This window comes from Pantherophis guttatus, chromosome 1 (genome assembly GCF_059756535.1).
Source record: "Pantherophis guttatus breed Tessera chromosome 1, ASM5975653v1, whole genome shotgun sequence".
Classification (NCBI taxonomy): Eukaryota; Metazoa; Chordata; class Lepidosauria; order Squamata; family Colubridae; genus Pantherophis; species Pantherophis guttatus.
Window position 1 is genome coordinate 246,810,170 of NC_142063.1, and position 27,782 is coordinate 246,837,951.

The following is a 27,782-nucleotide window of genomic DNA, read 5'->3' on the forward strand; positions in this document are numbered from 1 at the left end:
AAACTTCTCAGAACCTCCAAAGCTTTAAAAATAAATTGTGTCCATATGCCATTGGTCTTTCTGGCAAGTAGTAAGTGACTGAAGACTTTGTTTTTAATTGGAAAATGTTCAGAAAACATCGAGGTTTGAATTGTTTATTTAATTGAATTTCTTATTCACCTTTTTTATTAAAGCTTTTATAGTATTAATATTAGTTATACAATTCCTGAATGAGTAAAATAGTTAATCGGTATTGAAATACTGCTGGCAATATATACAGCTCTGCAACATATCTGCAATAATCTTCATTGTGTAGAAAAGATTATGATGAAATAAATATAACATTTCTGGTTGGATGTAAATGTTCACTTTTGTACCACTTATTGAACAAACCATTGTATTACAGTGCATTGTTTCCATCCAACTTTCAGCATAACTTGAAAGTAACCAAGTTCATAGTTAGTACTGTAGTAGGGATGTATATGGGGACACGGTGGCTCAGTGGCTAAGATGCTGAGCTTGTCAATCAGAAAGGTCGGCAGTTTTGCAGTTTGAATTCCTAGCGCCGCATAACGGAGTGAGCTCCCGTTACTTGCCCCAGCTTCTGTCAACCTAGCAGTTCGAAAGCATGTAAAAATGCAAATAGAAAAATAGGGACCACCTTGGCGGGAAGGTAACAGTGTTCCGTGCATCTTTGGCATTTAGTCATGCCGGCCACATGACCACGGAATCATCATCAGATAGCGCCGGCTCTTCGGCTTAGAAACAGAGATGAGTACCGCCCCCTAGAGTCAGGAACGACTAGCAAGTATGTGCGAGGGGAACCTTTACCTTTACCTTAGGGATGTATATGGTTAGTACATCCCTACCTTAATAATGACTTCAATAATGAACCTCCTATCAATCAGGCCAAAACTGAAACCTCTGATTCTGGGGGGAAAATGGCCTGAATTTCCTTAACAAATATCACTTTCCTGTGTTTGGAATAGCAAATACAAGCAATTTTATTTTCTATCCTGTATCTTCTTTCAGTGGCTTAGAATAATTTCTGTCTGAATATATAATTGTCATATTAAAATAACAATAAAACAACATAATAATTTATACCAACTACACTTAAACTTTGTTTAAGCATAGTATTGAAAAGCCAGTCTTTCAGAAGACGAATTTCCTCAATTCAACAGGGACTACATTCCAGAGCTTAAGATCAGGTATAGAGAAAGTTTGACTCCCGTTCATTTTGAGGGAATCTATTTTTAAAAACTCTGCAAATCGGATGTTTCCATAATGATACATATAAGAGTCCCTGCTCTGTAAAGTCATTGTTCTTTTTGGGGGGGGGGGTATTATTTATAGCCATTCCATGAGACTAATGTCTCTATCTGATCATTTTTATGGAATAATTAATAAATACAACTTTTAAAAAGTACCATAAGGAATGAAAAATTCTATACCACAAATGAAAAGAATCCCTCTTTATTTTGTAAAATACCTTGTAGAATTCATGGCCCGCATTCTAGGTCCAGGGTCAATCCATAGCATTGCCTGGAGGTAGCGAGAAAGGCCCATTCTCTGAAATCTATGAGATCAATTGAGAAAATATATAGGAACCTCAAATAAATATTTCTTGAAAATAAAGATGCCTAATTCATTTTGGAGAATTTCCTTTTCCTCCTTCGGGTCAGTTTTACTATTCTTTATAATAAAGTAAATAAATCAACACAAGCTGATCATCTGTGAAGCGTGAAATATTTTAGTATTCATTTTAATGTGATGTTGTAAATGAAAGAGAAAGAACAGCAAGTTGTATAGAATGTGTGTGTTTTATCTGTATATTTAAATGTTTCTCAAATATATATTTACATCAAGGGTGGGTTCTACTTACCTTTACTACCGGTTTGCAGTGGGGCCGCACGCAAGCACATTTTGATGACATCGGGGTCGGTGGGCGGAGCCTCCCGCCGGTTTTACTACCGGTTCTATAGAATCGGTGCAAACCGGGGGCAACCCACCACTGGTTTACATACTACTTACATTAACATTTATATTTTCTGAAGGTAAACAGTTGAATTTTACTCTGGAAACAAACTAAGCAATAGTCTAGCAATTTGTTTTCTCAGTTTTCAGCAGTAGCAAAGAATGTCTCCATGTACACCGACAATAGAAGAATTTGCCAAATGCTAGGAGTTAGAGAAGGCATCTCCTCTGTCTCCAAGAATCCAAGCTTCTCTGCACAGGAATGTGCTCCTTTACCTAAATGTTGCAAGAATTGGACAAAGGCATCATTGTTCAGTTACATCAAGCTAATAAAATAAACTAGAATGTTGGCAGCAAGAAACAGCAGGAACTAATACATTTGATTCACCCAAATCCTGGGCTGTCTTCCAGGCCTATCTTTGTGGAGCACTATTGATTGTAAAATGAAATATTGTAGATTGTAGACAGAGAAGGAAAAGAGATTTGAGCTTCAATTTCCCCCTGTTTTTTGCACTTTAAACCACCGAAAGAAGATACTGGATAGCAAATAAAATTGCTTGTATTTGCTATCCCAAAGACAGGAAGGTGATATTTGTTGAGGAAATTCAGTTAGTAAGATTTCGGTTGACATATGATGATAGAGCAAGAGCAGGCCATTTTTTTTTTCAGAATTAGAGGTTTCAGTTTTGGCCTGATTGATAGGAGATTCATTATTGAAGTCACTAATAAGGTAAGGATGTCAGAAGAAGAAGCAAAATTGTATTTTAGCCCATTGTTAATTGTGGGTGAATTAAGGAGAATATAAGAATGAGAAACATCTAAGAAGCAAACCATTCTAATTTCTATCCTTAAAATCCTGAAATCAACTTACCAACATGGCCAGATTTCACTGGAGGCCATTTGAGGAGATGCAAATTGGAGTAGTTTGCAATCATCATTTTTCAATTATCCCACATGCATGTATCTCATGATTAGTAAGTCAATTAATGTAGAATGGATATAATGACAGTTAAATAGATAGTTAGCTTGAAAATCATTCAAAGAGTGCTCATCCAACTGTATAAGGGGTATGAAGTGGAATGCCAAAAGATTCAGTGTTGATTTCATGTTAACCGTGATTCATACTCTGAAGCAATACCTAATCACTGAAAATTTTTGTTTAAATGTGCGCTGACAGGAGGGGGAAGGTACATCAATCTGGTGGCATGATCCCTTACTTTTGATTAATTTACAATTCACACTTTGTAGTGTGAATAGATTATTGTGATTGGAATCCTGCCATATTTTTTTTTGTTTTGTTATTTGTAAGCATTTTTAAGACAAACAGATATTTTGTTCAATCATGCAATACCAGTAATATTGCTTCCATTTTTTCTTTCAATCAATCACCAGGAAATATCCTTACTTTTGGAACATTTGAAGTGCAAGAGATATCACAGAATCCTAGGGACATATCTGTCATCTATCATCTTAAATAAATAGGTCTCTAGAATATTATAGATTCTTAACAGCAAAAGATTACAAGGCTTATCATAAATAGCATTTTTAAGCATAGTTATTCTATCTGCTTTTGTTAGTTACAAACCCTAATTTAACCTTGGAATAAAGCTTACAGTTGGGGTTAAATCACTAAAAATAAAAAAGATTACATATGTTGTAGTGTTCATAATTAAATATACATTGTCAATAAAGGCTGAAATGCTATTTCTTAAAATACAATCAGTGGTTTTATAGGCTTTTTGAATTCTTTAGATTGATCTTAAGCTTTCTGTTTCAGTGGCCATACGATGTAAAAAGCTGAATATATAGCTTACTCAGATATCAATAGAAAGACATATGGTTCTGTATTTATGCATCCCATATGCAAAGTCATTATAATTGTCCGTTTATAGCATTATAGCAACAAAAGCTTTGAAAATCCTTAAGATCTGTTGATTATTTATAATAATCTTTGTTAAAAATGTGTGTCGGACATGAGCCAAGGACAAACATTTTTTGTGAGCTTGATAATATAAATTAAAAATGTGACAATAAAAATACTTTATGAAGAATAACTTTAAAATGATTTGATCCCACAGGATATGCACTAGATCCTTCCATAGACAATTATGAAGTATCTACTAAATATATTGGATCTGTAGAAGAAGCGGAAAAAAATCAAGGTAAAGGAACACCAAATATGATTTTCATTCTTGACTTCATTATTATCTTTTATTCTGTATTCTTGCATTCACAAACTAAAACAATTAAATGATTTATCACTGAAACAATCACTGTTTGATGGATGAGAAAACATGTTCACAACGGGGTTGTGACTTGAATGGTTCAGATACGTTTTAAAATTTTGAAGAACATCATGGGTGCCTTCAAAAAGTGTTTTGTGATGGAGATTAACTGTCACTTCTAGCTCCTCTTACCTTATCTTTGTTTTCTGGGCAAGTGATAACATTTCTAAAATAAGTATTGGGTTGCAGGTAGTTATCACTTTTTATTTATTCAGTTATCTCTTAATGTGATAAATGTGCTACAAGGAGAAAACTAATATGGACTCTAATCATAGCAGAGCTTAGTAGTAGAAGTAGTGTATGCTTTAAATGTCATAGTCACAAATCTTGGCAAAACTATTTGGCGTTTTAGTGGCTACGTATGCACATGAAACTGGGATTATTGTGAAGATGCTGTCCACAGATCAAATTTGATTTTGTATGAAAGCATCAATTGTTATTTCAGGAGGCAGAAGACAATTCTGTTATCCTTAAAGTAAGAATCGCGTTCAAATCTGGATATAATCTTTTTCTATTGTCCATAGGTTTAACAGTGTTTGAAACAGGACAAAAGAAAATAGAGAAAAGGAAAAAATTCAAAGAGAATGATGCATCTAATATAGATGGTTTCTTGGGACCTTGGGCAAAATATGTTGATGAAAAGGAGGTTGCAAAACCTTCTGAAGTGAGTACCCTTCATTTTTTTATTTTCAGATATAAAGAATGGGATGAGCAAGTCCCACATTCTGTTTATGGCACTTGTTTATATATGCAGTTTTACTCCTGTTCTTATGTTTTAAATGTGAGAGGAGCTATAATTCTGGATAGCACCTTGTGCTGTGCAACTGTTTTGAATTATAGGTTCCACAATTCACTTGCTTGCCATTGGCCAAGCAGATGGGAGTTTAAAGTCTAAAATATGTGAATAGTACTAGATTTCCTAATCACTGATTTTTAAAAAGTGTTTATTCATTACAGAATATGCTATTCTGGTATCCTGGAATCAGGGGGAAAAACAGCTTACATGGTATAAATCATGCAGATGGTTTTTGAAAAGCAATTCTTTAAATTACAGAGCATCAAAATGTCACAAAAACAGACAGCTCCACTCAGACTACTGACACTACTTTAAACCATAGTTGTTAGTTTGACATTGATATATAAAGTCTCCATATATCTGTATTGTAGTTGAAATCTTGAGCTATATATCTAGGACACAAGGAGCAAAACAGAGAAAATATATCATCAAATAAATGTCTAAATCTTCCAAATTTTTGCTGAAAATGAATCAAAGAAATGTTGCCTGCTATAACATTACACGAAAGACAACCCACATAGTCAGCTACACAAATGTATTTGATGCTATTCTTCAGAACGTTTTAATGTTAATATTTTTGACAAATGCCCTTTCCAGTTTCCTCAAAGCACAAAGCATTATTATACACTCTGTAGTGCAACTACTATCAAAGACACAAATTAAGGAGGGAAGAAGCATATGTGTGAGAGGATAACTAACCACATTTTCTTTAGAGTTCCTGTGCATCATACAAGGGGGTAAAAACAAGTATTTTTACCAGGCAAAGTGGGTTCATCTCAGAGTAATCAGCAGAAAGTAGCATATCTAAAGTCTCTGAGGTCTGGACATTAATCAGTAAGATATCAAGAACAGATCTTGTCAAAAATGGCATGAGAGCTAAGCTAGATCTTCCAATGGGGGGAGACAATTTCCAAGGAATCTGAATCTGATTACAGAGAGAGGGAGGGAGGGAGGTGAAAGGGGGAAGAGCACAACTACAATCCCAGTTTGCAAGAGAATGTGTATTTTATAAAATACTCTTATAAAATCAGTCCATTTTCTATCTGGACCATATGTGGAGTGACCCTATCGATGGCTAGTACTGAAGCATGTGCACAAACATAACGACTCTGTGTGTGTTTGTGTAGTATATATGTAAAATCAACTTGTTCACAATGTAATTTCCTGAATTTTACTTAAAGCCCATTATTTCAAATATCATTTCTTGTTTTATTAGAACTCATTGAAGATATAAATAATTCTATACTTTGCTGTAGAAGTAAGGATTGTAATTCTTAATATTTTGGCAATTTAGGAAGAACAGAGGGAACTGGATGAAATAACTGCAAAAAGGCAGAAGAAGGGCAAACATGAAGATGATAAACCTGGAGAAGAAAAGACAGTTTTGCATGGTAAGTGATACTGTTAGCAATGCATCTGCATTTCTGTTATAACTTTCCACTGTATCACTGTTAAACATAATCCCATATCTGTATTTCATTGAACATCATAGCTAGAAGTCAGCACAGGGTGGTTGCTTGTGTATATGTGTGTATGTGTAGTAATAAGAAAAAAGCTTAAAAATTGCTTTTTGTTTGTGGTAACACAGGAAAAAAAACAACTTGCAGTTAAACTTAAGAAATGGGCAGATTGAATTATTGGGAACACTGTGGAAATGTCATTTGCTTGGATACTCCTCTCAAATGTCAGCTCTTTGGTTTTTAATTTGCAAACTCCTTTTGTAGTTTCGATAGGCACCTGGATCTTTATATTTGTGAGGGGTTTTTTTTGATCTATGTATTTTTATTTATTTAAATTAAAATGAGCCGCAGTGGCGCAGTGGTTAGAATGCAATACTGCAGGCTACTGCTGATCACCAGCTGCCAGCAGTTTGGCAGATCGAATCTCACTAGGCTCAAGGTTGACTCAGCCTTCTATCCTTCTGAGGTCGGTAAAATGAGAACCCAGATTGTTGGGAGCAATTTGCTGACTCTGTAAACCGCTTAGAGAGGGCTGTAAAGCACTATTTATTTATTTATTTATTTATTTTATTTGCCAAAAATTTATATGCCGCCCTTCTCCCTAAGGACTCAGGGCGGCGAACACAAGTTAAAAACATACAATAATAAAAAGTAAGGTGATTAAAACCCAGATTAAAACAACAACAATCAAAATAATAAAACCCAAGGATTAGGGTCAACCCATTTGTTGGAACAGCCAAGTCTTTAAGTCCCGACGGAAGGAGCGGAGATCAGGCGCCGTCCGAAGCTCGGTGGGTAACTCTTTCCAGAGGACAGGGGCGCCTACAGAGAACACTCTACCCCTGGACGTCGCCAGCCAACATTGTCTGGCCGACAGTACCCTGAGAAGGGCAGCCCTGTGAGAGCAGACAGGACGGTGGGAGGCGGGTAGGAGATGGTCCTGCAAATACCCCGGACCTAAGCCATGTAGGGCTTTAAAGGTAAGTACCAGCACCTTGAAGCGGATCCGGAGGACCACTGGTAGCCAGTGCAGCTCATATAGGAGAGGTGTTACCCGGGAGTAACGGGGAGCTCCCGTAACCACCCGCGTGGCCGCATTTTGGACCAGCTGGAGCCTCCGAGTGCAGTAATCCAAACAAGAAGTAACCAGGGCATGAGTGACCATGCGAAGGGCATCTCGGTCTAGGAAAGGGCGCAACTGGCGCACCAGGCAAATCTGGGTGAAAGCCCCCCTGGTCACGGCCATAAAATGGTCTTCCAAAGACAGCTGGTAATCCAGGAGGACACCTAAGTTGCGGGCCCTCTCAACGGGAGGAAGAATTCCCCCCCCCCCATCGAAAGTGATGGAACTTCTAGAACACGAGACGCCGGCATCCATAGCCACTCAGTTTTGGAAAGGTTGAGTCTTAGCCTGTTCCTACCCAACCAGGCCCGTACCGCCTCCAGGCAGCAGGACATCATGGAAAGGGCATCCCCGGAATGGCCCGGGGTGGAGATATATAACTGAGTATCATCAGCATATTGATGATACCTCACCCCGAAACCACGAATGATCTCACCCAGAGGCTTCATATAGATGTTAAAGAGTAGAGGGGGAGAGAACTGTCCCCTGAGGCACCCCACAGGTTAGGGGCCTCGGGGTGGACCTCTGCCTCCCCGCCCATACAAACTGCGAACGACCTGAGAGGTAGGAGGAGAACCACTGTAAAACAGTGCCTCCTAACCCAAACCCCCCAAGTCGTTGCAGTAAGATACCATGATCGGTGGTATCAAAAGCCGCTGAGAGGTCAGTAGGACCAGGATGGAGGAACAACCTCCATCCCAGGCCTGCCAGAGATCATTCACCAGAGCAACCAATGCCGTTTCCGTGCTGTGCCCGCGCCGGAACCCGATTGGTACTGGTCTAGGAAATCCATTTCCTCCAGGAACTGTGGGAGCTGTTGCGCCACCACGGACTCAACAACCTTCGCTATAAAGCGAAGTTTGGAGACCACCTGATAGTTATTAAGTGAGTCTGGATCCAGGGCCAGCTTCTTGAGGAGGGGTCGAACCACCGCCTCCTTAAGAGAGGTGGGGACGACCCCTTCCCTCAAAGAAGTGTTGACAATAGCCTGGATCCAGTCTCCAGTCACCTCCCGGGCAGCCGAGACAAGCCAGGAGGGACACGGATCCAACAAACACATGGAGGCACCCAGTCTACCCACAATCCTGTCCACTTCATCAACGGAAACAGGGTCAAACTCAACCCAGATACTACTCTCAAGACTTGCCCCAGTCTCCTGGATGGATTCTGCCCAGTCAGTGTCCAGACTATGAAGCGGTATATAAGTCTAAGTGCTATTACTATTGCTAATTTCTATAGTCACCCATTTCGGACAAGTGATTCTGGGTGGCAAACAATAATAAAACAATTAAGAAAAATGAAAATATAAAACAAAAAATAAATATATTTTCTGAGAAAAAATAAGAATTTATTGATAAACTACCTTAAGTGAGTACAATCCACAATTTGCCCTTCTCTCCAATGCACACCAGATTCAGTAGAGAGATGCCCTTAATGCAGGAGAGGAAGAAAATATTTTAACATCAGTTAATCTTACTACTCTGCCTTAGAAATAATATAATTAAAACTCATAGCTTTTGCCATTAAAGTTTAAAGTTGCAGTCATAAAGTTTCGATGTTGATGTGAAAAACCTATAGTAACATGGAGAAAAGTGTTTGCTCTTTCCTCTCCTACCTTACATCATAATCTTTCCAGACATAATGCTTCCTTCTCTTTCTGCAACCAGTTCTGTTAGTCATCATCGTAGGATTTATGCATGTCATCAGTATTTTGTTTTGTTTTTCTTATGACTTTTCCACTCAATGGAACACTCTTTTCCATATCGCAAATCAGCTTGAACGATGAAATTAAGCATTTAGGATATTTTCATATATATCTATATATTTTCATTTGTTTGATTTCCTTCCTTCCTTCCTTCCAATGGAATGCCCTCCAAGACAAGAGAGGTGCCACATATATATATATCACAAAGATTATTTTTAAATAACAGCATTTTTTTAAGTGTGCATGCCTATCCTGCCATAAATCTAAACTTTTTGGCAAATCATGTTAGTGATCTACTATTCTTAAGCTCTCAATGAACTTATTTATTTATGTATTCATTTTGCTTCTGTGTCTCTCTTAGAATGACTCAGGGCAGCTAACAGCATTAACATAAAAGACGACCCAAAATTTCAAGTATAAATACCAAATTATTAACTCAAGTAAGATTTTAAAACTGAAGAATGAAGTAAAAGGGAGCCCATCTTCAGTTACCACTTGCCCTTTTCTGATCTGAGGCAGAACAGGTTGATTTTCAGCAGTTATCAAGCCGGAGAGAGAGAAAGCTGACTTGATCTTTGCTAAGAAGGGGGCCAAAGAGGGGTCTGGATAATGGGAATGCCTGCTTCCCAATCAGAGGAACAGGACCTGAAGAGACTTGGCCTCACTGGGTGGACAGATGAATACAAATATGCACATACAGCTGAAGGATAGAAACAAACTGCATTTGAGCTAAATATTTATCAGTATTAAAAGAAGCTACACAAAGAAATTGAATTTAAGGCCATTGTTAGGGTTGCACTTCATTTTAATCACAGCCACCTTAACATTGAATTAGTCTATTATTTCTCTGATAGTGTGCATTTTCTATTTTCTATTCATTCATATATAAATATATATATATATTTTCTTTCAGTCAAAGAAATGTATGACTATCAAGGGAGGTCTTACCTTCATGTTCCTCAGGATGTTGGTGTTAACCTACGTTCAACAGTACCTCCTGAAAAATGTTACCTTCCTAAGAAACAAATCCATGTATGGTCAGGTCATACAAAGGTAAGGAACACCTGAAAAATTATGTTTTCCTCTTTTGTGTCTTTGCAGTCCTTTCATTGATTATAATTAGATTAAGCCCATTCCAAATTTACCAGAATTTCAAAATGTTGAGAAAAAATTGCACAGGATATTACTAGACAAATTTTATTACTGTATATCAATTTTATTCCCAATTTCTAGCCTATCTTTGCTAGTTATCATTACTTTTCCATATAAGTTGCTTTTAAAATACAGATATTATTTTATATTTAAAATAAGTTGTTTCAACCATTCTGGAAGTAATTTGAGCTTGAAACAGTTGTGTTTTGAATTGGAAACAGATGTTTTAATCTCAAAACACTTCCAGAATAATCAAAACAAGCTATTTTTAACTCAAAGCAGCTGTTTCAGACTCAAAAACAAACCACTTCAGAATCAAAGTATTTTTCACATCTATATTTTAAAACCATTGGCCCTATAGATCTAATCTTGAATTACTGCTCATTCATGGAAACCAACGGTACCTGCTAATAAGATGAAGACTTGGGGAAAATCCCAGGCATTAGAGTAGTGGGTTATAAAGTCTTTTGTGTGCTTATAGGAGATTTTGATGAGTTCACAGCAAGTTTCAAGGTATACATTCCAAACCTAACTTATCCCAGTATTTTCTGTGGCTCAAAAACCTTCCATTTTTGCTTGAAGAATCTCCCATTTTTACATGGCCATGTTTATAGGAAGTATTGAAGTTTCAAAATAATGTGATAACTAGGTCAAATAACAACAACAACAACAATAATAATAATAATATGGTAGGCCAGCCATTTGATAGACCAGCAAACCTCTTCCCTTCCTTAAGGGAAGACATCTGTTAATGGAGATATAGCTGCTTTTGAATTACAGTATCTCAAAGCTCATCTTAAGTATTAGCATCTTTCACTGCATATTAATATTAGTTTGTTAATGGTGTGGGAAACTACTATATTCAGATTGTGGATATTAAATTGTCTAAGTAGACTATCAAGCTTTTTTCATGAAATGTGACCATATACATATCTGGCATTAACTCTTCTTTTTTGTCGAATTAAAAGTATTGTTGTGATTTGAATTCATGCACATTTTGTGTTTTAATAGGAGCTATTACTTTGTTAACCTTGAGTAACTACAGTTTCCCAGCATGTTAGAAAAGGGGCTTATCCCACCCACAGAGAAACTTGTCATACAAAAGGTCATGAATTGCGTAGAAATGGACAAATTAACGCTGAGTTTAAAAGATAAAGAGGCATCGATATTTTACAATGTGTGGGAACAGTGGTATAACTGGATAGAACGGAGATAGATTAAAGATAGATAGTTATTAAGTATAAGTAATAGAAAAAATAAGAATGTAAATACACACAATTTAAGTTTTGTAAATAACACACAAATTACTGTCACAAGTAAAACACCACAAACAACTGTTGTTGGGTGTTATAATTTTTTATGTTTTTAATGTAATAAAAGTTTAATAGTGTTTTTAAAAAAAAGAAAAGAAAAGGGGCTTATCCAAAACTGCCCAAACTTTAGAATATATAGTGGTCAAAGCCTAGTCATTGGTGCATCTCGGGAGATGTAGAACTGTTGCTGTGCTTTAGGCACAAAAACTTAACAGTAGTAGAAGCAAATGATATATGGTACTGAAATACATATTTTGAAAAGGAAAATGCATACATATTCATAGTTACGTTCTTGTTTAAGGGAGTCAGTGCCGTCAGGCTGTTTCCTTTTTCCGGCCATCTGCTCTTATCTTGTTCCATGGACTGTAAAATTAAGGTAAATGGATTCAAAGCATATACTATCCTTGCTTTAATTTTGTTGTGACTACATTTGCTCTTTAATGCTTTCATTAATGTAAACTCAGTAGCAATTGTCATGCTTTTGCCAGGGCCATCCAGGATTATAACTTTTAAGGGCTGTTAAGTGCTTATTTAGTAAGAAACACATTCATTTAAAACATTCATTTAGTATACCCATAGTTGTGGAGATTTGCTGAATTGCAATTCCCAATATCCTTCATAGTTGGCCATGCTAATTTAGGATTCTTGAAAGTAGCCTATAATTCAATATATGGAGAGTCAGGGTTTCTCCATATCTCAATAGCTAATTAAATGTTTTGGACAGATCTTGTAACTGGTAAAGCAAAGCTATTACAGCCAATGTTAAATGATGAGAATGTTGATTAGACATAACAGGATCTTGTGGTATAAAAATGATTGTATTGATCCTCTGCACTAATCCATAATGCCCGTATTTCTGAAAAATAGTTTGGATTTTTAAAATACTAACCATTACTTTCTTTTGAATATTTTTGCAGCTATCTTTTTCTTTCTATGCCCATTATATAATATTTTTCTCTCATCACTTTTTGTGGCAATCATTCATAATCTTTTTCATTCGCAACCCCTCTCACTTCATTCTGCCAAGTATTCTTTTTCATGCTTCCCAGTAGATTAACATGGCACATTTTTATGGTTCTTTGTAACATAATTTCACCCCATTCCAAATAGCTTCTGCCTATAATCTTTCCTTATGCCCATTTTTATTCATTTTGTTGTGAGACACATAATTTTCCTGCATTCATTCTATTTTCACTCTAATTCCCTTTGCTTTCTTCCATGTCCATTTTCCCCCAGTTCTGCTTACAATTTTACACACACACACACATACACACACACAATGGGTGTCAGGACCTCTCATCGGTCTTGCATCCTTCACTAATTCTTTTAGTTGTTCATCATAAGCAATCAATGCAATAATGCTTTCACCGACTCCCCAGGAGACTAGACAGAAGATACCCAAATTCCTAGAGTCCAAGAATGGTCTCTCAAGGGGGTGAGACACCACCTCTGTCAAGGCTGGTGGAATCACTCCTTCCCACAAAGAGACATTAGTCACTACTTGGATCACCACATGCCACCTCCCAGGAACGCTTAACTAATCTGGAAGAACATGGATGCAGACCATAGGTGGCAGAACTCACAGTAGTGAAGATTCTCAGATTGACCAACTCAAACTCCTCCCTCATAATCAAGTTAGGACGTGCCGGAATTTAAGATTTTAAAATTTTAAAAGAATTAAAATTTTATTTTACTAAGCTTTCGTCAGCCATCTGCTGACATTGTCAGAGTATTAAACTACCATTACAGAGATCTCTGCCTTTATATGCCATTAATCAATTTAGCCCTTGCGCGTGTAATAGTCCCTTCCAGCGGTCTCCCACTTGTAATCAGTTGTGTTGTTTTTGCATATGTGTCCAGACGCATATGAAGGAGCAAAACCACAAATTTGATTTTCAAGAAGCTGAAGTTATTGCCCATGATAAGATTAAAGGAGGACGCCTACTAAAAAAAGCCTGGTTCTCCAATAACAATTCCATCAACAGGCATATCAAACTGCCACCGGCCTACCAGGCTTTGAGACACCAGGAAAGACTCTGCAGGAGGAGCAGAGATGGCTTTCTATCAGTGAGCAGAGACCAAAGGCACCCATCCCCCACCTGTAGGCCTTCAGACTCAGCCTGTGAAGGCACAGTTAGTCCTGACCAAACAGAGCAACCCGGCAGGGCTGACTCAAACTGCAACAGATAGGATTAATGAGAAACAAACCTGGCTGACCACAAGGTCACGGACAAGGCAGCAAATTGCAATGGCTGACGGGCTAACATCATCCCCCACTGATAAGCAAGCTAGGAGGGAGGAAACAGTAGGAATCAAGCCTTCATCATCCAGCATGACAACAGCAAAAACAACACATCTGATTACAAGTGGGAAACGGCTGGAAGGTCCTATTACACACGCAAGGGCTAAATTGATTAATGACATATAAAGGCAGAGATCTCTGTAATGGTAGTTTAATTCTCTGACGATGTCAGCAGATGGCTGACGAAAGCTTAGTAAAATAAAATTTTAATCCTTTTAAAATTTTAAAATCTTAAGTTCCGGAGTTCGCAGTATGTCTGCTTCTTTCTTTACTAATATACCTGAACTCGAGCTGCAAAAATTTCACTAAGGGGATTTGATGCTTTTAATTTACCTATGCTTGAATATACAAACTGTACAATAGTTTATATTTGAAGATGGGTTGGTTTTAAAATGAAGTCTTTGCATATATAACAGTTATATGTGATTCTATTTAAATTTGTATTTTTCTCCACCCCAAAGCTCTGGGAAGTGTACGGTGAACGAAGATGTTTGAGAACATTCATTGGTAATATTATATACTTTTTTAAAAAAATAACTGTACATGTGCATGACTGAGATGTGTATGCTTTATGTAAGCCAAAGTTTCCCAAAATTTGGAGGTTGGTGGGCATATTCATGAATAAAAGGCAAACAAGATTTGAGTGCAAAAGCACAAATTTACTCTTTCTGAACCTGGCATCTGCTGCTTCAACGTATCATGTTGACCAAGAAACAATAAACATGAGATAGGTGTAAATCAAAGTTTGACATTTGGATGATTTTCAGATAAGATATTTTCAGTTTTGTAACGCTTATTTTGACTTTAAATGGATATTGTTATTTTTAAAGTGGTTTTAATTATTTATTATCAGCCACGCCCATTAATAGCAACAGGATAAACAAATATTTTACATCAGTGAATATTGTTCGGGCTAGAGCTAATTATTAAATAACTGGTCTTCATCTTAACAAGAGTTATGAAAAGATTTCTTCATAAAACACTTATTTAAAAAGAACACCCATGTTTTTCTCCACATACTTTTACAGAAAGATGTGAGGTATTTTTAAATATGGGAACTACTTTGCTCTCCTTGCTATGTTCTCCAAATGGGAATGCTTCAAAAGGAAATGGAAACCATGTTAACTCTATAAGCTGTATACAGAAGTATCCTCTCACTTCATCCTCTGCCCTCTGTTTCTGGACACAGATTAACCTACAGAACAGATTAACTACTGATTGAGACAGACCTCCTGCTTCATTTCTTTGCAATTATATTTTGAGAAGTCAGATTCATGACAAGAAATCCTAACAGATTCCCTAATTGATTGAGGGCCATGGAAAAGTGGATGCTTGCCTTCATATTTACTGCTGATCTGAGAATTGTATTTGTGCAAACTGGCATATGTACAGTTACCAGTTTGTAGTTCTTTGTAGTGCTAGTCTCTACACTACGCTAGCCAGGGGTCTCTAATCTACAAATAAGAGCAAGGAGGAATAAATAAAGCCGTAGCCTGAATCCATCCTCCATGTTCTGCCATTTCAAAGTTCTTTGGAGGCTGTGTTGCATTATACATCATGCTGGTGTTCTGTTTAGAGGTTTAAATTCTGGTTCTCTTCAATTCTAATGGTATGCTTTCCATCTTGTAGGACACAGTAAAGCTGTTAGGGATATATGCTTTAACAATGCTGGGAACCAATTCCTCAGTGCTGCCTATGACCGCTATCTCAAACTGTGGGACACTGAAACAGGTATTTGTATGCATGGAAAGATTGCTTATGTAATGTGCATTTTTCAAAGGATAAACTTCAAGCAGGATACATCATTGCCCTCTTAATGATGCAATGTACTTTTAGGATACATTAAAGGGTGGTTTCATAACATAAAAACATGTCAGTCATATATGCATGTGCTGAGATGGAAAAGGCAGACTTACAGCTCAGTAAAAGAGCAGATACTCCATTTTCTGAGTTCCTTGTTTAGTATGTTCAAGAAAGGCTAGGAAAGATTCCTTCACAAACTCTGCAGAGTCCAATGCTAATTGTGGCAGGCTAGACTGACTAATGGTTTGTCTAAATATATAAGCTTGCTTCCTGTATATCCCTATTGACCCGTTTGCTTATTTTTGTCCTCTGCCTTAATTTTTTATTAACACACATAAGCATGAGCACTGGTGATGTTATCTAGTGTGGGTAATGAAACATCTGCAAGAAAACAACCAGGTTCAGAAAGCACCAAGGACCCCTCATTTCAACCCTGAGTTTCAAATATTTGCCTTCATTAGTAACATATAAGCCATAGTTGAGCAGTGGTTGTAGAATGCAGTACTGCAGGCTACTTCTGCTGACTGCCAACTGCCAGCAGTTTGGCAGTTTGATTCTCACTGGCTCAAGGTTGACTCGGCCTTCCATCCTTCCAAGGTCAGTAAAATGAGGACCCAGATTGTTGTTGGGAGCAATATGTTGACTCTGTAAATTGCTTAGAGAGGGCTGTAAAGTTCTGTGAAGTGGCATATAAGTCTTAAGTGCTATTGATTGATTGATTGATTGATTGATTGATTGATTGATTGATTGGTTCAATTTATATGCCACCCTTCTCCAGAGACTCAGGGCAGCTTACAATGTGTTAAGCAATAGCCTTCATACTTTTTTATATACCTGCTTAGTAGGGCTTTCACCCCCCCCCCAAAAGCGGTGTTCTATTTTATACAAAGTCATCTTATTGCCCCCACAATCCGGGTCCTCATTTTACCTACCTCAAAAGGATGGAAGGCTGAGTCAACCTTGAGCCTGGTGAGATTTGAACTTGCAGTAATTGCAGGCAGCTGGTGCTACTTAACAGCACTTTAGTCTGCTGCGCCACCAAGGCTATTGCTATTCAAGGCAAGAATATTTCTCTCTGAACCTCTGTTGGTTCTTAGAATAGGTTAGTCCAACATTGCCAAATGATTTATAAATTACTACTCTGTATACAGTTACAATGCCCCGAAACCTTGCCTTCTTCTCTAAACACTGTAATTGTCCCCACAAATTGTCTCTTTCCCCTTTCCATCTTACCCCTTTCCATCTCCTGGTTTTCAGGAAATCTTTAGATCAGCAGGCCCCTCCAGTCAACTATCTTAAAACCAAACTTTAAAAGCTAAAATTGTGAACATCTTCCGTTCAACTGTTTTCACTCTAGGACAGTGTATTTCAAGATTCACCAACAGGAAAGTTCCTTACTGTGTCAAATTCAATCCTGATGAAGATAAGCAGAATCTTTTTGTAGCAGGAATGTCGGATAAGAAAATTGTACAGGTAACCCAAAAGCTTCATAATTTATTTAAAGCAATATAGTTTCAACTCAGCTTGCAAATTTTCATTTGAATGGCTTCCTTGCAATTGCAAATAGGCTATTTCCCTTTAAAGTTCTTTTTAAAGTTGAGTTAGATTTTATGACATATAGATATTTTAAAATATTTCCATAAAATTTTGCAAATGCTGTGTATCATTCCCTTCAAATTTTTGAAAAAAATAATTCATGCTTGTCTTCCCCTGCAGTGGGATAGTCGAACTGGAGAAATTGTTCAGGAATATGATAGACATTTGGGGGCTGTCAACACCATTGTTTTTGTGGATGAGAACCGAAGATTTGTGAGTACGTCGGATGACAAGAGTCTAAGAGTCTGGGAATGGTAAATTGAAGTTTGATTGCATTTGACAGTAACAGGACAAATCCAACAAATAATTGCAGCAGTGAAATGCATTGTTTTCTCTACGCGTTTCCATTAGTCTATTCACAATCCCAGATTATTATATTTACACTGCTGCTCAAAAGTTTGAGAACTGTTTCGAATTGTCAATATTTCTGCATAAATATGACACATCTGTTCTCCGTGTAAGTCTGAAAACTAGAGAAAAAGAACCCAAGTAAACAAATGAGTCAAAAGCATAATACTTGCTCATTTATTTCTTGAGAAAAATCATAGAATCGTAAGGCTGGAAGGGATCTTGTGTCAGACCTGGAACCATCTTTTACATTTGGGCCTTCAGGCCTGCCACATCTTCTGTGGGAAAATGGGAGAGGGTATTGCATAGAGCCATGATGGTGAACCTATGGCACGAATGCCACAGATGGCACGCGTAGCCATATCGGTGGGCACACGAGCTCAGCTCCATGATTTTCAGGCCTTCTGGGCCCACTGGCAGTAGGGAAACAGACTGTTTCCTGCCTCCGGAGGGCCTTGAGGAGTGGTGGGGAAGGCCCGTTTTTCTCTCTTCCCAGGCTCTAGAGCCTTTCTAGAAACTTGGGGAGAGCGAAAACAGCCTTCCCCACCCCCCACCCCCTGGAGGCTCTCCAGAGGCCGAAAACGGCTCATTTGCCAACTTCCAGTGGGACCAGAAGGCCAGTTTTTTGCTCTCCCCAGCCTCCAAAGCCTTTCTAGGAGCCTGGGGAGCGCAAAAACAGCCTTCCCCACCCCTACCTCCCCCAAGGGCCTCCGGAGGTCAGAAATGGCCCGTTTGCCAACTTCCAGTGGGACTGCAAAGAAGATATTTTCTAATGTAATATTAAATCTGAGATTTCAAAATGGTGGTTCAGTCAACAAAGAGTTCAAATGAAATTTCAAATGAAAAGAAGAATCATGTGAATCAAGGCAAATATTTGGTGACTGGATTTTCTTTGAGGGAGGGGCAGTTTTAGACCCATAGTAGAACAATAATTTATTTGGTCCTTAATTGGCTATTGACTTTAATGAAAGAGCACCACCTGCTGGTTCTTCAGTACCACTTAATGATACTCAGAGCCCCCCCCCCCCCCCCAAGCCCTGTTAAGCTGTTTCAGTAATACACGAAATGTATAAAGAATGAATGTGTTGAGTTGCAGGTAAGTTTTTATTAGATAGTCACCACTTGAAGCTCCTGAATAACAGGCTAGATATAAATGAAAGAATAGCAAAATGCTTGGTGCTCAACTTGTCTAACCAAGTGCCTAGTGAATGCAGATTATCTGAGTTCAACTGATATGGATAGTAAAAGAAAATAATATCTGCATTTTCTAACATGGGTTGGATTCGTTTAAAGGTATGTGGTATATAAAAGCCAGCAGTCAAATCAAACTTTTTTATTTTATTTTTTTTCCATAATAAACGATTTTCCTATTACATATCATCCTATTTGGCTTTTTTTAAAAGTGCAAGTGCTTTTCTGGTTGTACTGTAGGCCACAGCATTTGGTTTTGTTTTATTTTATATAGTTCTGTGACAAAATTACCATAATTAACCTTTCTGAGATCATGTACATGCCAAATAATTTGTCGTTAATGTGCTGCATTAAAATATTGCGAAGGTTAATATAGCTGTGTAATGAATATTTTCTGCATTTGCTAATCTTCATTGTGAGATCTCTGTTGGCTATAGCAAATTCTCCAAAGAGCTTCCAGAGGACATTTGGTTAATGAAAATAAAACAACCTTAGATGCTATAAGAAGATTCACAAAATGAAATTTACTAAAGTCTAATACGAAATATCTTATTCCTTTAATATACACATTGAAGGCAGAAGTATTGTAAACCCTCCTTTTAAGGAAGGTTAATCCACATTTAAGATTGTTAAGATAACCACAACATAATGTAGAACATAGATAGCTCAGACATATGTGTTTCAGGGTGTGTTTATGTGTGTGTGTAAACAGGTTTATAAGTGTGCATCTGTATATAATGTGCGTGTGATTTAATTGGTTAGAATTCATTAAATGCTTTGAAGAGATGATAATATCTCCATATGTAGAATGTAACATCTTAATAGCAATAGCACTTAAACTTATATATGGCACTCTCTAAGTGGTTTACAGAGTCAGCATATCAAGATGAGGGTGTAAACAAAAATTCTTCCTTACTCTTGGTGTTTAACCTGTATCCAAAGTAACAAAGATCTAGATACTCTTAATTTTTGAAACTGCTACTGATTCAAACATTATCTTTACATTATCATGGTAAAAAAAAGAGTAGTAAGAATTCATGAGCTCCATATACCCAGTGCAGAAATACAGCTTTAGGGCTTAATGTCATCTTCCATGACTAATATCAGACCCACAGTTAAGGGGAACTATATTTTCTTCTCTCCAAATCATTCTGTGGAGCCGCGGTGGCGCAGTGGTTAGAGTGCAGTACTGCAGGCTACTTCTGCTGATCACCCGCTGCCAGCAGTTTGGCAGATCGAATCTCACCAGGCTCAAAGTTGACTCAGCCTTCCATCCTTCCGAGGTCAGTAAAATGAGAACCCAAATTGTTGGAGGCAATATGCTGACTTTGTAAACCACTTAGAGAGGGCTGTAAAGCACTATAAAGTGGTATATAAGTCTAAGTGCTAGTGCTTGCTAGTGCTAGTGTAACATGGCAGATTTTCCAAATTTGCCATGGTAGGATATTATATATTTCTTAAGGTTTAAGGTAGCCAATTTGTGTTTTGTTTTTCTAACAGAAACCCTTTAGAGCTCAGCCTTTTTTACATCCCATCAGTCCTGGAAAATGCTGAGTATCAAGGATTAAACAATTAATTATTTTAATTCATACAAGCCTTAACATTCATGGGAAATCATTCAGCTAGTTTTTAGATTTATTTTAAGATGATCCCTGTTTCGTTTTGTATCTGATAGGCACTAAATAATCCAACTGTGACATTAGACATAAAAATATTTGTAGATTGTAACCCAGGCATGGAAAGTAGTAATGCTAAGTGATGTCAGATTTAAGTAAAACTGTACTTCAGAATTATAGGTTCATATCGGAATGCTGTAACCTACATCTCTCCTTTCATATAAGAACATTTTATTTGCAGGAGCCTTCATCCATATATTTTACTTTTGTAGGGACATTCCAGTAGATTTTAAGTACATAGCAGAGCCAAGTATGCACTCAATGCCAGCAGTGACTTTATCTCCAAATGGTAAGCTTATGTTTCTATCTTATGTAGATTATTTTAATTTTAAAAGGTGTAATGATATTTAGCATTTTTCATTTAACATCCAAGATTTCAGAAATAAATTATCTGGGTTTTGGAGTGTATAAATGTTGCAGTTGATAATCACAGAAATAACAGAATAACAGAGTTGGAAGGGATCTTGTAAGTCATCTAGTGCAATCCCCTGCCCAAACAGGAGACCCTACACCATTTCTGACAGGTGGCAGTCCAATCTCGCCTTGAAAGCTTCCAGTGTTGAAGCTCCCACAGCCTCTGAAGGCAAGCTGTTCCATTAGTTGATTGTTCTCACTATCAGAAAATTTCTTCTTATTTCTAGGTTGAATCTCTCCTTGATCAGTTTCCATCCATTATTCCTTGTCTGGCCTTGCTTTGGAAAATAGGTTGACCCCTCCTCTCTGTGACAGCCCCTCAAGTATTTGAACACTTCTATAACATCTGACAAAAGAAAAAAAATTGAGGCAGAATAGAAGCTAGCTTTCTTGATTCTTTACTTTAAATGCTGGTAATCCTGCACTCATTATCAGACTTATTTCCATATTTCCCTTGTATGTTTTTTGCTCTGACAGCTATTTTTCTCGTCTCAGTGTTGACTTTTTCCTTGTATTTCAAGTTATTCACCTTTGCTATATATGGTGCATATCTTCTTTGGATGTCAATTTGCAAGTTGAATTCTTGACATGCTGTATGTTAGACTAGCAATGCCAGAAATCTTAGTAAATTTAATGTTGGGATCAAGCTGCTAAAATTGCCCTTGGCAAACAATTTCTTAGATATCTGTAGCTTATGTTTTTATATGTTATAAGAATATTTGATTCTTAAAATCCATGAGAGGTAGAAGATTCACGTGTACATTAATATTTTACCTCAACAGGAAAATGGCTTGCCTGTCAATCAATGGACAATCAGATTTTGATTTTTGGAGCTCAAAACAGATTCAGGCTAAACAAAAAGAAAATCTTCAAAGGTCATATGGTGGCAGGTTACGCTTGCCAAGTAGATTTTTCACCTGATATGAGGTATGTATTCTACTGTTTCTATATACATGATATGGATTACGTATCACTTTTGTTTTTATTTGCAAGTTTGGCTCCACAGGTAGAGAGAAATATTTATATAAACCTGCCATATAATTGTCAAATGTTTTTTGTATGTAGAAGTCCTTAAGACAATTGTTGATCAGAATATAATACACATTATTGGGCTACTACATATATCCTCATTAGTGGATTTGAGATTTGGTCTTTGGGCTACAGCAGCTTATCAAATCCTATATCTTGCAGAATTTGGATAGCCTTTTTTGACCCATGGGCTAATTTCAGACATTCCTATCTTGGCCAAAGTATCCATCTGAATTTACTATAGAAATACAGGGAGAAAGAAGGAGGTATTTATTTATTAAATTTATACAGCCATCCATCTTAGCAAATAACTTTAGGCAGCTAGCAAAACGTCCTGGCCACAGCCGCTGAGGAAAAAGTCTAATGTTCGTAGTCCTCCAGAAAGCCAGCAAGGTTGGGGCATCCAGATCTTAGGATGGAGCTGTTCTGTAGAACAGAGAAGGTGTGACTCCTAGCCTGAACAAGATGGCACTGCCTGATAGACAGAATCTGGAGCATACTCAACCTGTCAGCATACTACAGTGTGTCCAACAGTGCATGCAGTGCAGCATTCAGAATTGTAGCTGTAGTTTCTAGATGTTTTTCAAGGACAGCCCCATATAGGCCTCATTGCAGTAATCCAAGCGGGAAGTAACCAAAGCATGAATGACTGAGGGGCAGAGACTCTTGATTCGGGAATGGGCACAGTTGGCACACAGGATGGATTTGTATAGAAGCCTTCTGACCATGGCAGCTACCTGCTCCTTGAGTGTATCAATTCTGCCGGGGGGGAGGGATAATACTATCCTATCCCATTAAAGATGGAAATTCAGAATAGTCTAAAACCACATCTACTCAGCCTTATTTGGGTTGAGTCGAAGCCTTATTTTTCCCCATACAATCCTTAGGAAAGACTTTAATGGTATCACTTGGAACAGTTGGGGACGGATGTGTATAATGGAGTATCATCAGCATATGATCTACACAGACCCATAATGACAAATGACCTCAGTCAGTGGCTTTATATTAAATAGGAGTCAGAAGAGAGTCGAGCCTTGAGGCACAGAGCTGTTGCGTTATTCCACTGCAAGAAGGCCTTTCAAGCAGTAATTGAAAATCCATATCAGACAAAATCCCACCAGTGTGCATTTACTCGGAGGTGGTATCAGAAACGGTTAAAAATACAAGCCTCCCATTTTTATTTTTATTTTTGCTTAGAAACAAAATTGAGCATCACAAAATCATTGTGTGTGATTTTGCATTCCACCATCATCATTTCACCTGGTTTTCAGTATAAGTTTAAACCCTCCATATGGAGCTGAATAGACTGCTTTGTTGTGTAAATTTTTGCCAAAACAGATCATCTGACATTACGGATGCCTTTCTGCTCATTTGAGAAGACTTCTGATTAAGTGTCCTACATTTTTGAAGCAGCTGCATTGTCACATTTTCCCATCTTAAGAAATGCATTGGGACATCAAAGCAGCTAAGAGTAGTAGAAAGACTATAAAACTATAGGAAAGGTGTTCTCCGTTAAAATGTTTGCTAATGTTATGAATTGATTGTGTTTAAAAATTAGTTTGTAAATGACCTCCGTGTATAATTTTTTCTCTTCTTTTTGAAACAGCTATGTGACCTCAGGTGATGCAGATGGAAAGTTAAATATCTGGGACTGGAAGACAACAAAACTCTACAGTAGATTAAAAGCCCATGACAAAGTCTGCATTGGGGCAGTGTGGCATCCACATGAAACATCCAAAGTGATCACTTGTGGATGGGATGGTCTCATTAAACTGTGGGACTGAAGGCTGAACGATAGACTTTTACCTTCTGATCAGACTATTAACATATGATACTTCAGGATCCGTATGCTACAACAAATAAGGTCTGAAATAAGGACATTAATATGGCTGATTCAAGTACTTCAGTATTAGAATGTGAACCCAGCATATTGGAAAATCAGACATTTGAAATGTTGCCATATTGCAAATCACTGCACAAATTGACTAAATATGCTAGTCCTTCCGGCTATTAAAAGAATTAAAATGGAGAGATGTTCCTACAACTTTTTTTTAATGAAACTGAAGCCAAAGCCTCACTAGCTTCACTCTGCTTTCCAAATGCACAATTTGGAAGAAAAATGTTTTCATGTTACCATAATATTAATGTATTAGGAAGGTTTTTCTTAACCTGTTGGGAATCTTAACACAGTTGCTAAATACAATAGGATATTGTTTCCATGTATATTTTATAGAAATTGCTACCCAGAAATTATTGGCTCGGGGGGGAGGGGATTTAATAAAAAGTGTTAGTCATATGGAAATATCTAAAGGTGTAAATAAATTGCAGTCCCAGTCTGCTTTCTCCAGTCTTTCAGCATAGATACAGAACCCACCCAGATGCAGAGCATCTGTCTGATTGTATCAGAGGAATCCCTTTTCATAATCCCATTAAAAAAAACTTGTGTTTGCCGATGAATTAGTTTCAAATATATGCTCATTTTATCTATATTGATCATTACTGCTTTTTGTTTTGTTTTGTTCTGTTCTCTTTTGTATCATTTAATCCTGATAGCAAGTCAGACTATCATGCTTATTCAAGGTTTTAAATTTTATAATACAGAAATTCAAAGAACACAGTACAGGTATATAAAATGTTTAAGAAGTATTTTACCAAATGTTATTTTAGGCATTTTATCAGAAACCTAGTCAGCCAATGGAATTAGTACAATGGCAGCCATTAGTGACAGATTCATGATCGTATTCCAATTACAGTCTTGTAAATAGGCCTTTTAATATGTTTATTGTTTTTGTTTGTTTATTTTACAAAACATGTTTCTTTTGTGCTCAACTACTGTACAGATATCTCAATTCTTATTTTTACAAACTTATTTTTAATAAATGCTTTATATAAAAATGCAGATTTTAACTTAGCACACCATCTGAAGCATTGTCCATTTTAAAATGTTTATTTGGTATAGATATAATTGAGGCATGAATCGGTTTTACCTGAACTTATGGTATTGGAAGCTTATGAAAACAACTTTTTGTAGTGCACATCTTTGGTGTCAAAAGTAGAGTGTATGGCAGGTATATTTGTTTCACATTAGATTTGCGTGCAGTACTGCCATTCAGTTGGCAGAATGCATCTATGTAAATGATAAACTCTTCACAACTTGTCTACGCATATTCTGTGTGTGTACTTTCCCAAATATCATATCTCCAAATTTGTTTTGGAGAGAAAGGATTCTTTCATTGCTTCATGTTGTGTATGCATAGAAAAAGAGCAAGGGGCATAAACTGGTGTGTATAAACTATGGAAGTATCCTGATCACCGCATGTGCATTTATCTGAAAGCCACTATGTACAAATTTCTCAAATAGCATCAGGGCTACTACAGAATGATGGGTGTGACAATGGAGTGGCTTGGGAAACAGTATTCACTTTCTCACGAATTTCACTTTGTATTCAAAAAACACTATGAACTCTCTTGTATTTTTACATATTTATAGAAATCAAGGAGTTAATGGATTGTATTTCTTGTATAATTGATGTATCATTATTCTTCTGTCCGCAAGTCAAGTTTGTATGTAAGGGAAAATATATTTAATAGTGAAAAGGGCAGAAAATAGTGAAAATTAAACTTTTACTGCAATCTGGCTCACATATAAAAATTGTTCTTAACTTGTGTCTGCTTATGCTATAAGCTAGATAATTTACACCAGCTGGAAATGAAATTTATATAAGCATGCTGTTTCAAACTTATGGGCTTAGGTAGATGATTGGGTGCCGTCTTTAATAAAAGTTCAGTTAATTCCACCCTTCACTACAGTTGAATTAATTTCTCTTAATTGGGCTCTGAGTTTCATCCTTAAGTACATCTCCTCAATAAGTTGGGTTGAGTTGTTTGTTTTTTTGTGGAAGCAAAATGTGACTGGGATTATCCCAGTTGAAGAGTAAGAGCATGGTAATAAATGTGGGTTGCAAATGTATGTTGAGCGTTAAGTACCATGGGTCACTTTTTCAGAACTGCTTGACTAAGTTGTCATGGAACTTGCAGGCTAAAGATAGCTGGACAGGATCAAATGAGGCAAAGCTGTACCGGTAAGTAGGTTGGATTCCTCATCAGCTATATCAGCTATACAGGAGGGCAGGGAAGAGCTCTCAGTTGTAACTGTGTCACATTAGCATAAAGAGGATCTTTATGACACTTCTTGTACTACTGCTTGTTTTACTTATGTAGGGATATTTGAAAAATGCAGTACTTGTAACTTTTTTTTCAACCAAAAGATTTATTACTCACATTTCATGAATCCATGCATATGTATCTAACTCAAAGTCTGTCGAGCCAAGTTAAGAGTTCCAGAAGAACCTTGTTCTGTAGGAAACTCTAAAACAGTAGTATAGTTCCTGTCCATTTTTATTCATGGCTAGACTTGGCTAGTTACAGTTTGGTACCTCTCTCACACTTCCAGGTGTTTTTAAATTTGCATGCTATCTCAAACCAGATCATACAGGAATCAACTTATTCTGAGTATCGCTTTGTGTTTTGAGAGTCGCTTCTTGTATCTTAGAAATTTTTATCCTGGTACTTTTCCACTTGCTCCGCAAGACGAAATATTTCCATAAGAAAATCATCTTGTTGGCCTGCTTTGAGAAAATCTCATTCACTCCTTCCTCATTTCTATCAATGCATGAGTGCACAGCACTAGATGTACATATGTGCATTTTTAATATAAGTACTAAACTACAAATCAAGATGCATAATTGATAAATGATGTTTTAAAAGTAGGGGATAAGAATATTTTTAAGGGAAGGATAGTGACTAACCTAAATGTTGCTAAATCATCATTTCAGCAGAGTTCACCACTGGCCATACCGACTGAAGCTGTTAGAAGCTCAAGTTCACAACCTCTAGTATTTCACAAATTCCCAACAAGTAGATGATCACATCATTCTATTGAATGCAGCTAACACTTTCTGTTAAAAAAAAAGAAGAAGAAAAACATGTCAGGATAAATAATTTATTAAGGTTTTTTCCTGCCCAAACCCAGCAACAAAATAAGACAATGACAGAATTGTGGTGCTGGTGTTAAGGTTCTTGGATGTTTTTTTTATTAATGACAGTAAACACAGCTACAGGATCCGAAAGGTTTTGTATTATACTTGTTTATCCATGAAAATGGTTTCCCTACAATTCTGCCATTTAATATTTATTTCTTTGACTTGTATGGCTGCCCTTCTCAGCAAGTAACCATAGGTTGCAAATGATGTTTATGATCTTAAAAAGCAAACGCTTTTTGGAGATATAAAAATTTAAATACAAAAAAAAAAACAGAATTAATGGTTGTTAACAATTATCAGGAGACAAGGCCCTTAACACCTTCAGGGCCCCAGCCCTTCAGTGCCTTGTGAAAGGCTAACAGGGTATTTGGTATTCTATGGAGGGAGAATGTTTTATAGAGTGAGTGCTACTACAGAAAAATATGTCTCTCTAGGCTCCACTAGCTGGCATTCCCTGATCAACAGGACCTGGAACATGCCCAGCCTGCCAGGAGAAACAATCCTTCAGATAACCAGGCTCCAATCAATGAAGGGCTTTAAAGGTGACAACCGGCACCCTTGGAAGCACACTGGTGACCAGTGCAGCTCATG

The 27,782-nt window shown here is 37.2% G+C and overlaps 1 protein-coding gene across 3 annotated transcripts in view; it reads left to right on the plus strand.

Annotated features, from left to right (window-relative positions):
* The window catches only part of CDC40 (cell division cycle 40), a 43,724-nt gene extending 17,778 nt beyond the window's left edge, over positions 1 to 25,946 (plus strand). For all 3 annotated transcript variants that reach the window (XM_087882635.1, XM_034409154.3, XM_034409155.2), the window contains 12 exons: positions 4,035 to 4,118; positions 4,766 to 4,905; positions 6,332 to 6,428; positions 10,239 to 10,378; positions 12,092 to 12,166; positions 14,554 to 14,599; positions 15,722 to 15,823; positions 17,253 to 17,368; positions 17,612 to 17,745; positions 20,919 to 20,995; positions 21,903 to 22,047; positions 23,756 to 25,946. In XM_087882635.1, coding sequence (XP_087738761.1) covers positions 4,035 to 4,118; positions 4,766 to 4,905; positions 6,332 to 6,428; positions 10,239 to 10,378; positions 12,092 to 12,166; positions 14,554 to 14,599; positions 15,722 to 15,823; positions 17,253 to 17,368; positions 17,612 to 17,745; positions 20,919 to 20,995; positions 21,903 to 22,047; positions 23,756 to 23,933 — 1,334 coding nt within the window. In that variant the 3' untranslated portion in view covers positions 23,934 to 25,946. The remainder of the gene's footprint in view (positions 1 to 4,034; positions 4,119 to 4,765; positions 4,906 to 6,331; positions 6,429 to 10,238; positions 10,379 to 12,091; positions 12,167 to 14,553; positions 14,600 to 15,721; positions 15,824 to 17,252; positions 17,369 to 17,611; positions 17,746 to 20,918; positions 20,996 to 21,902; positions 22,048 to 23,755) is intronic.
* Positions 25,947 to 27,782: the final 1,836 nt, after the last annotated feature.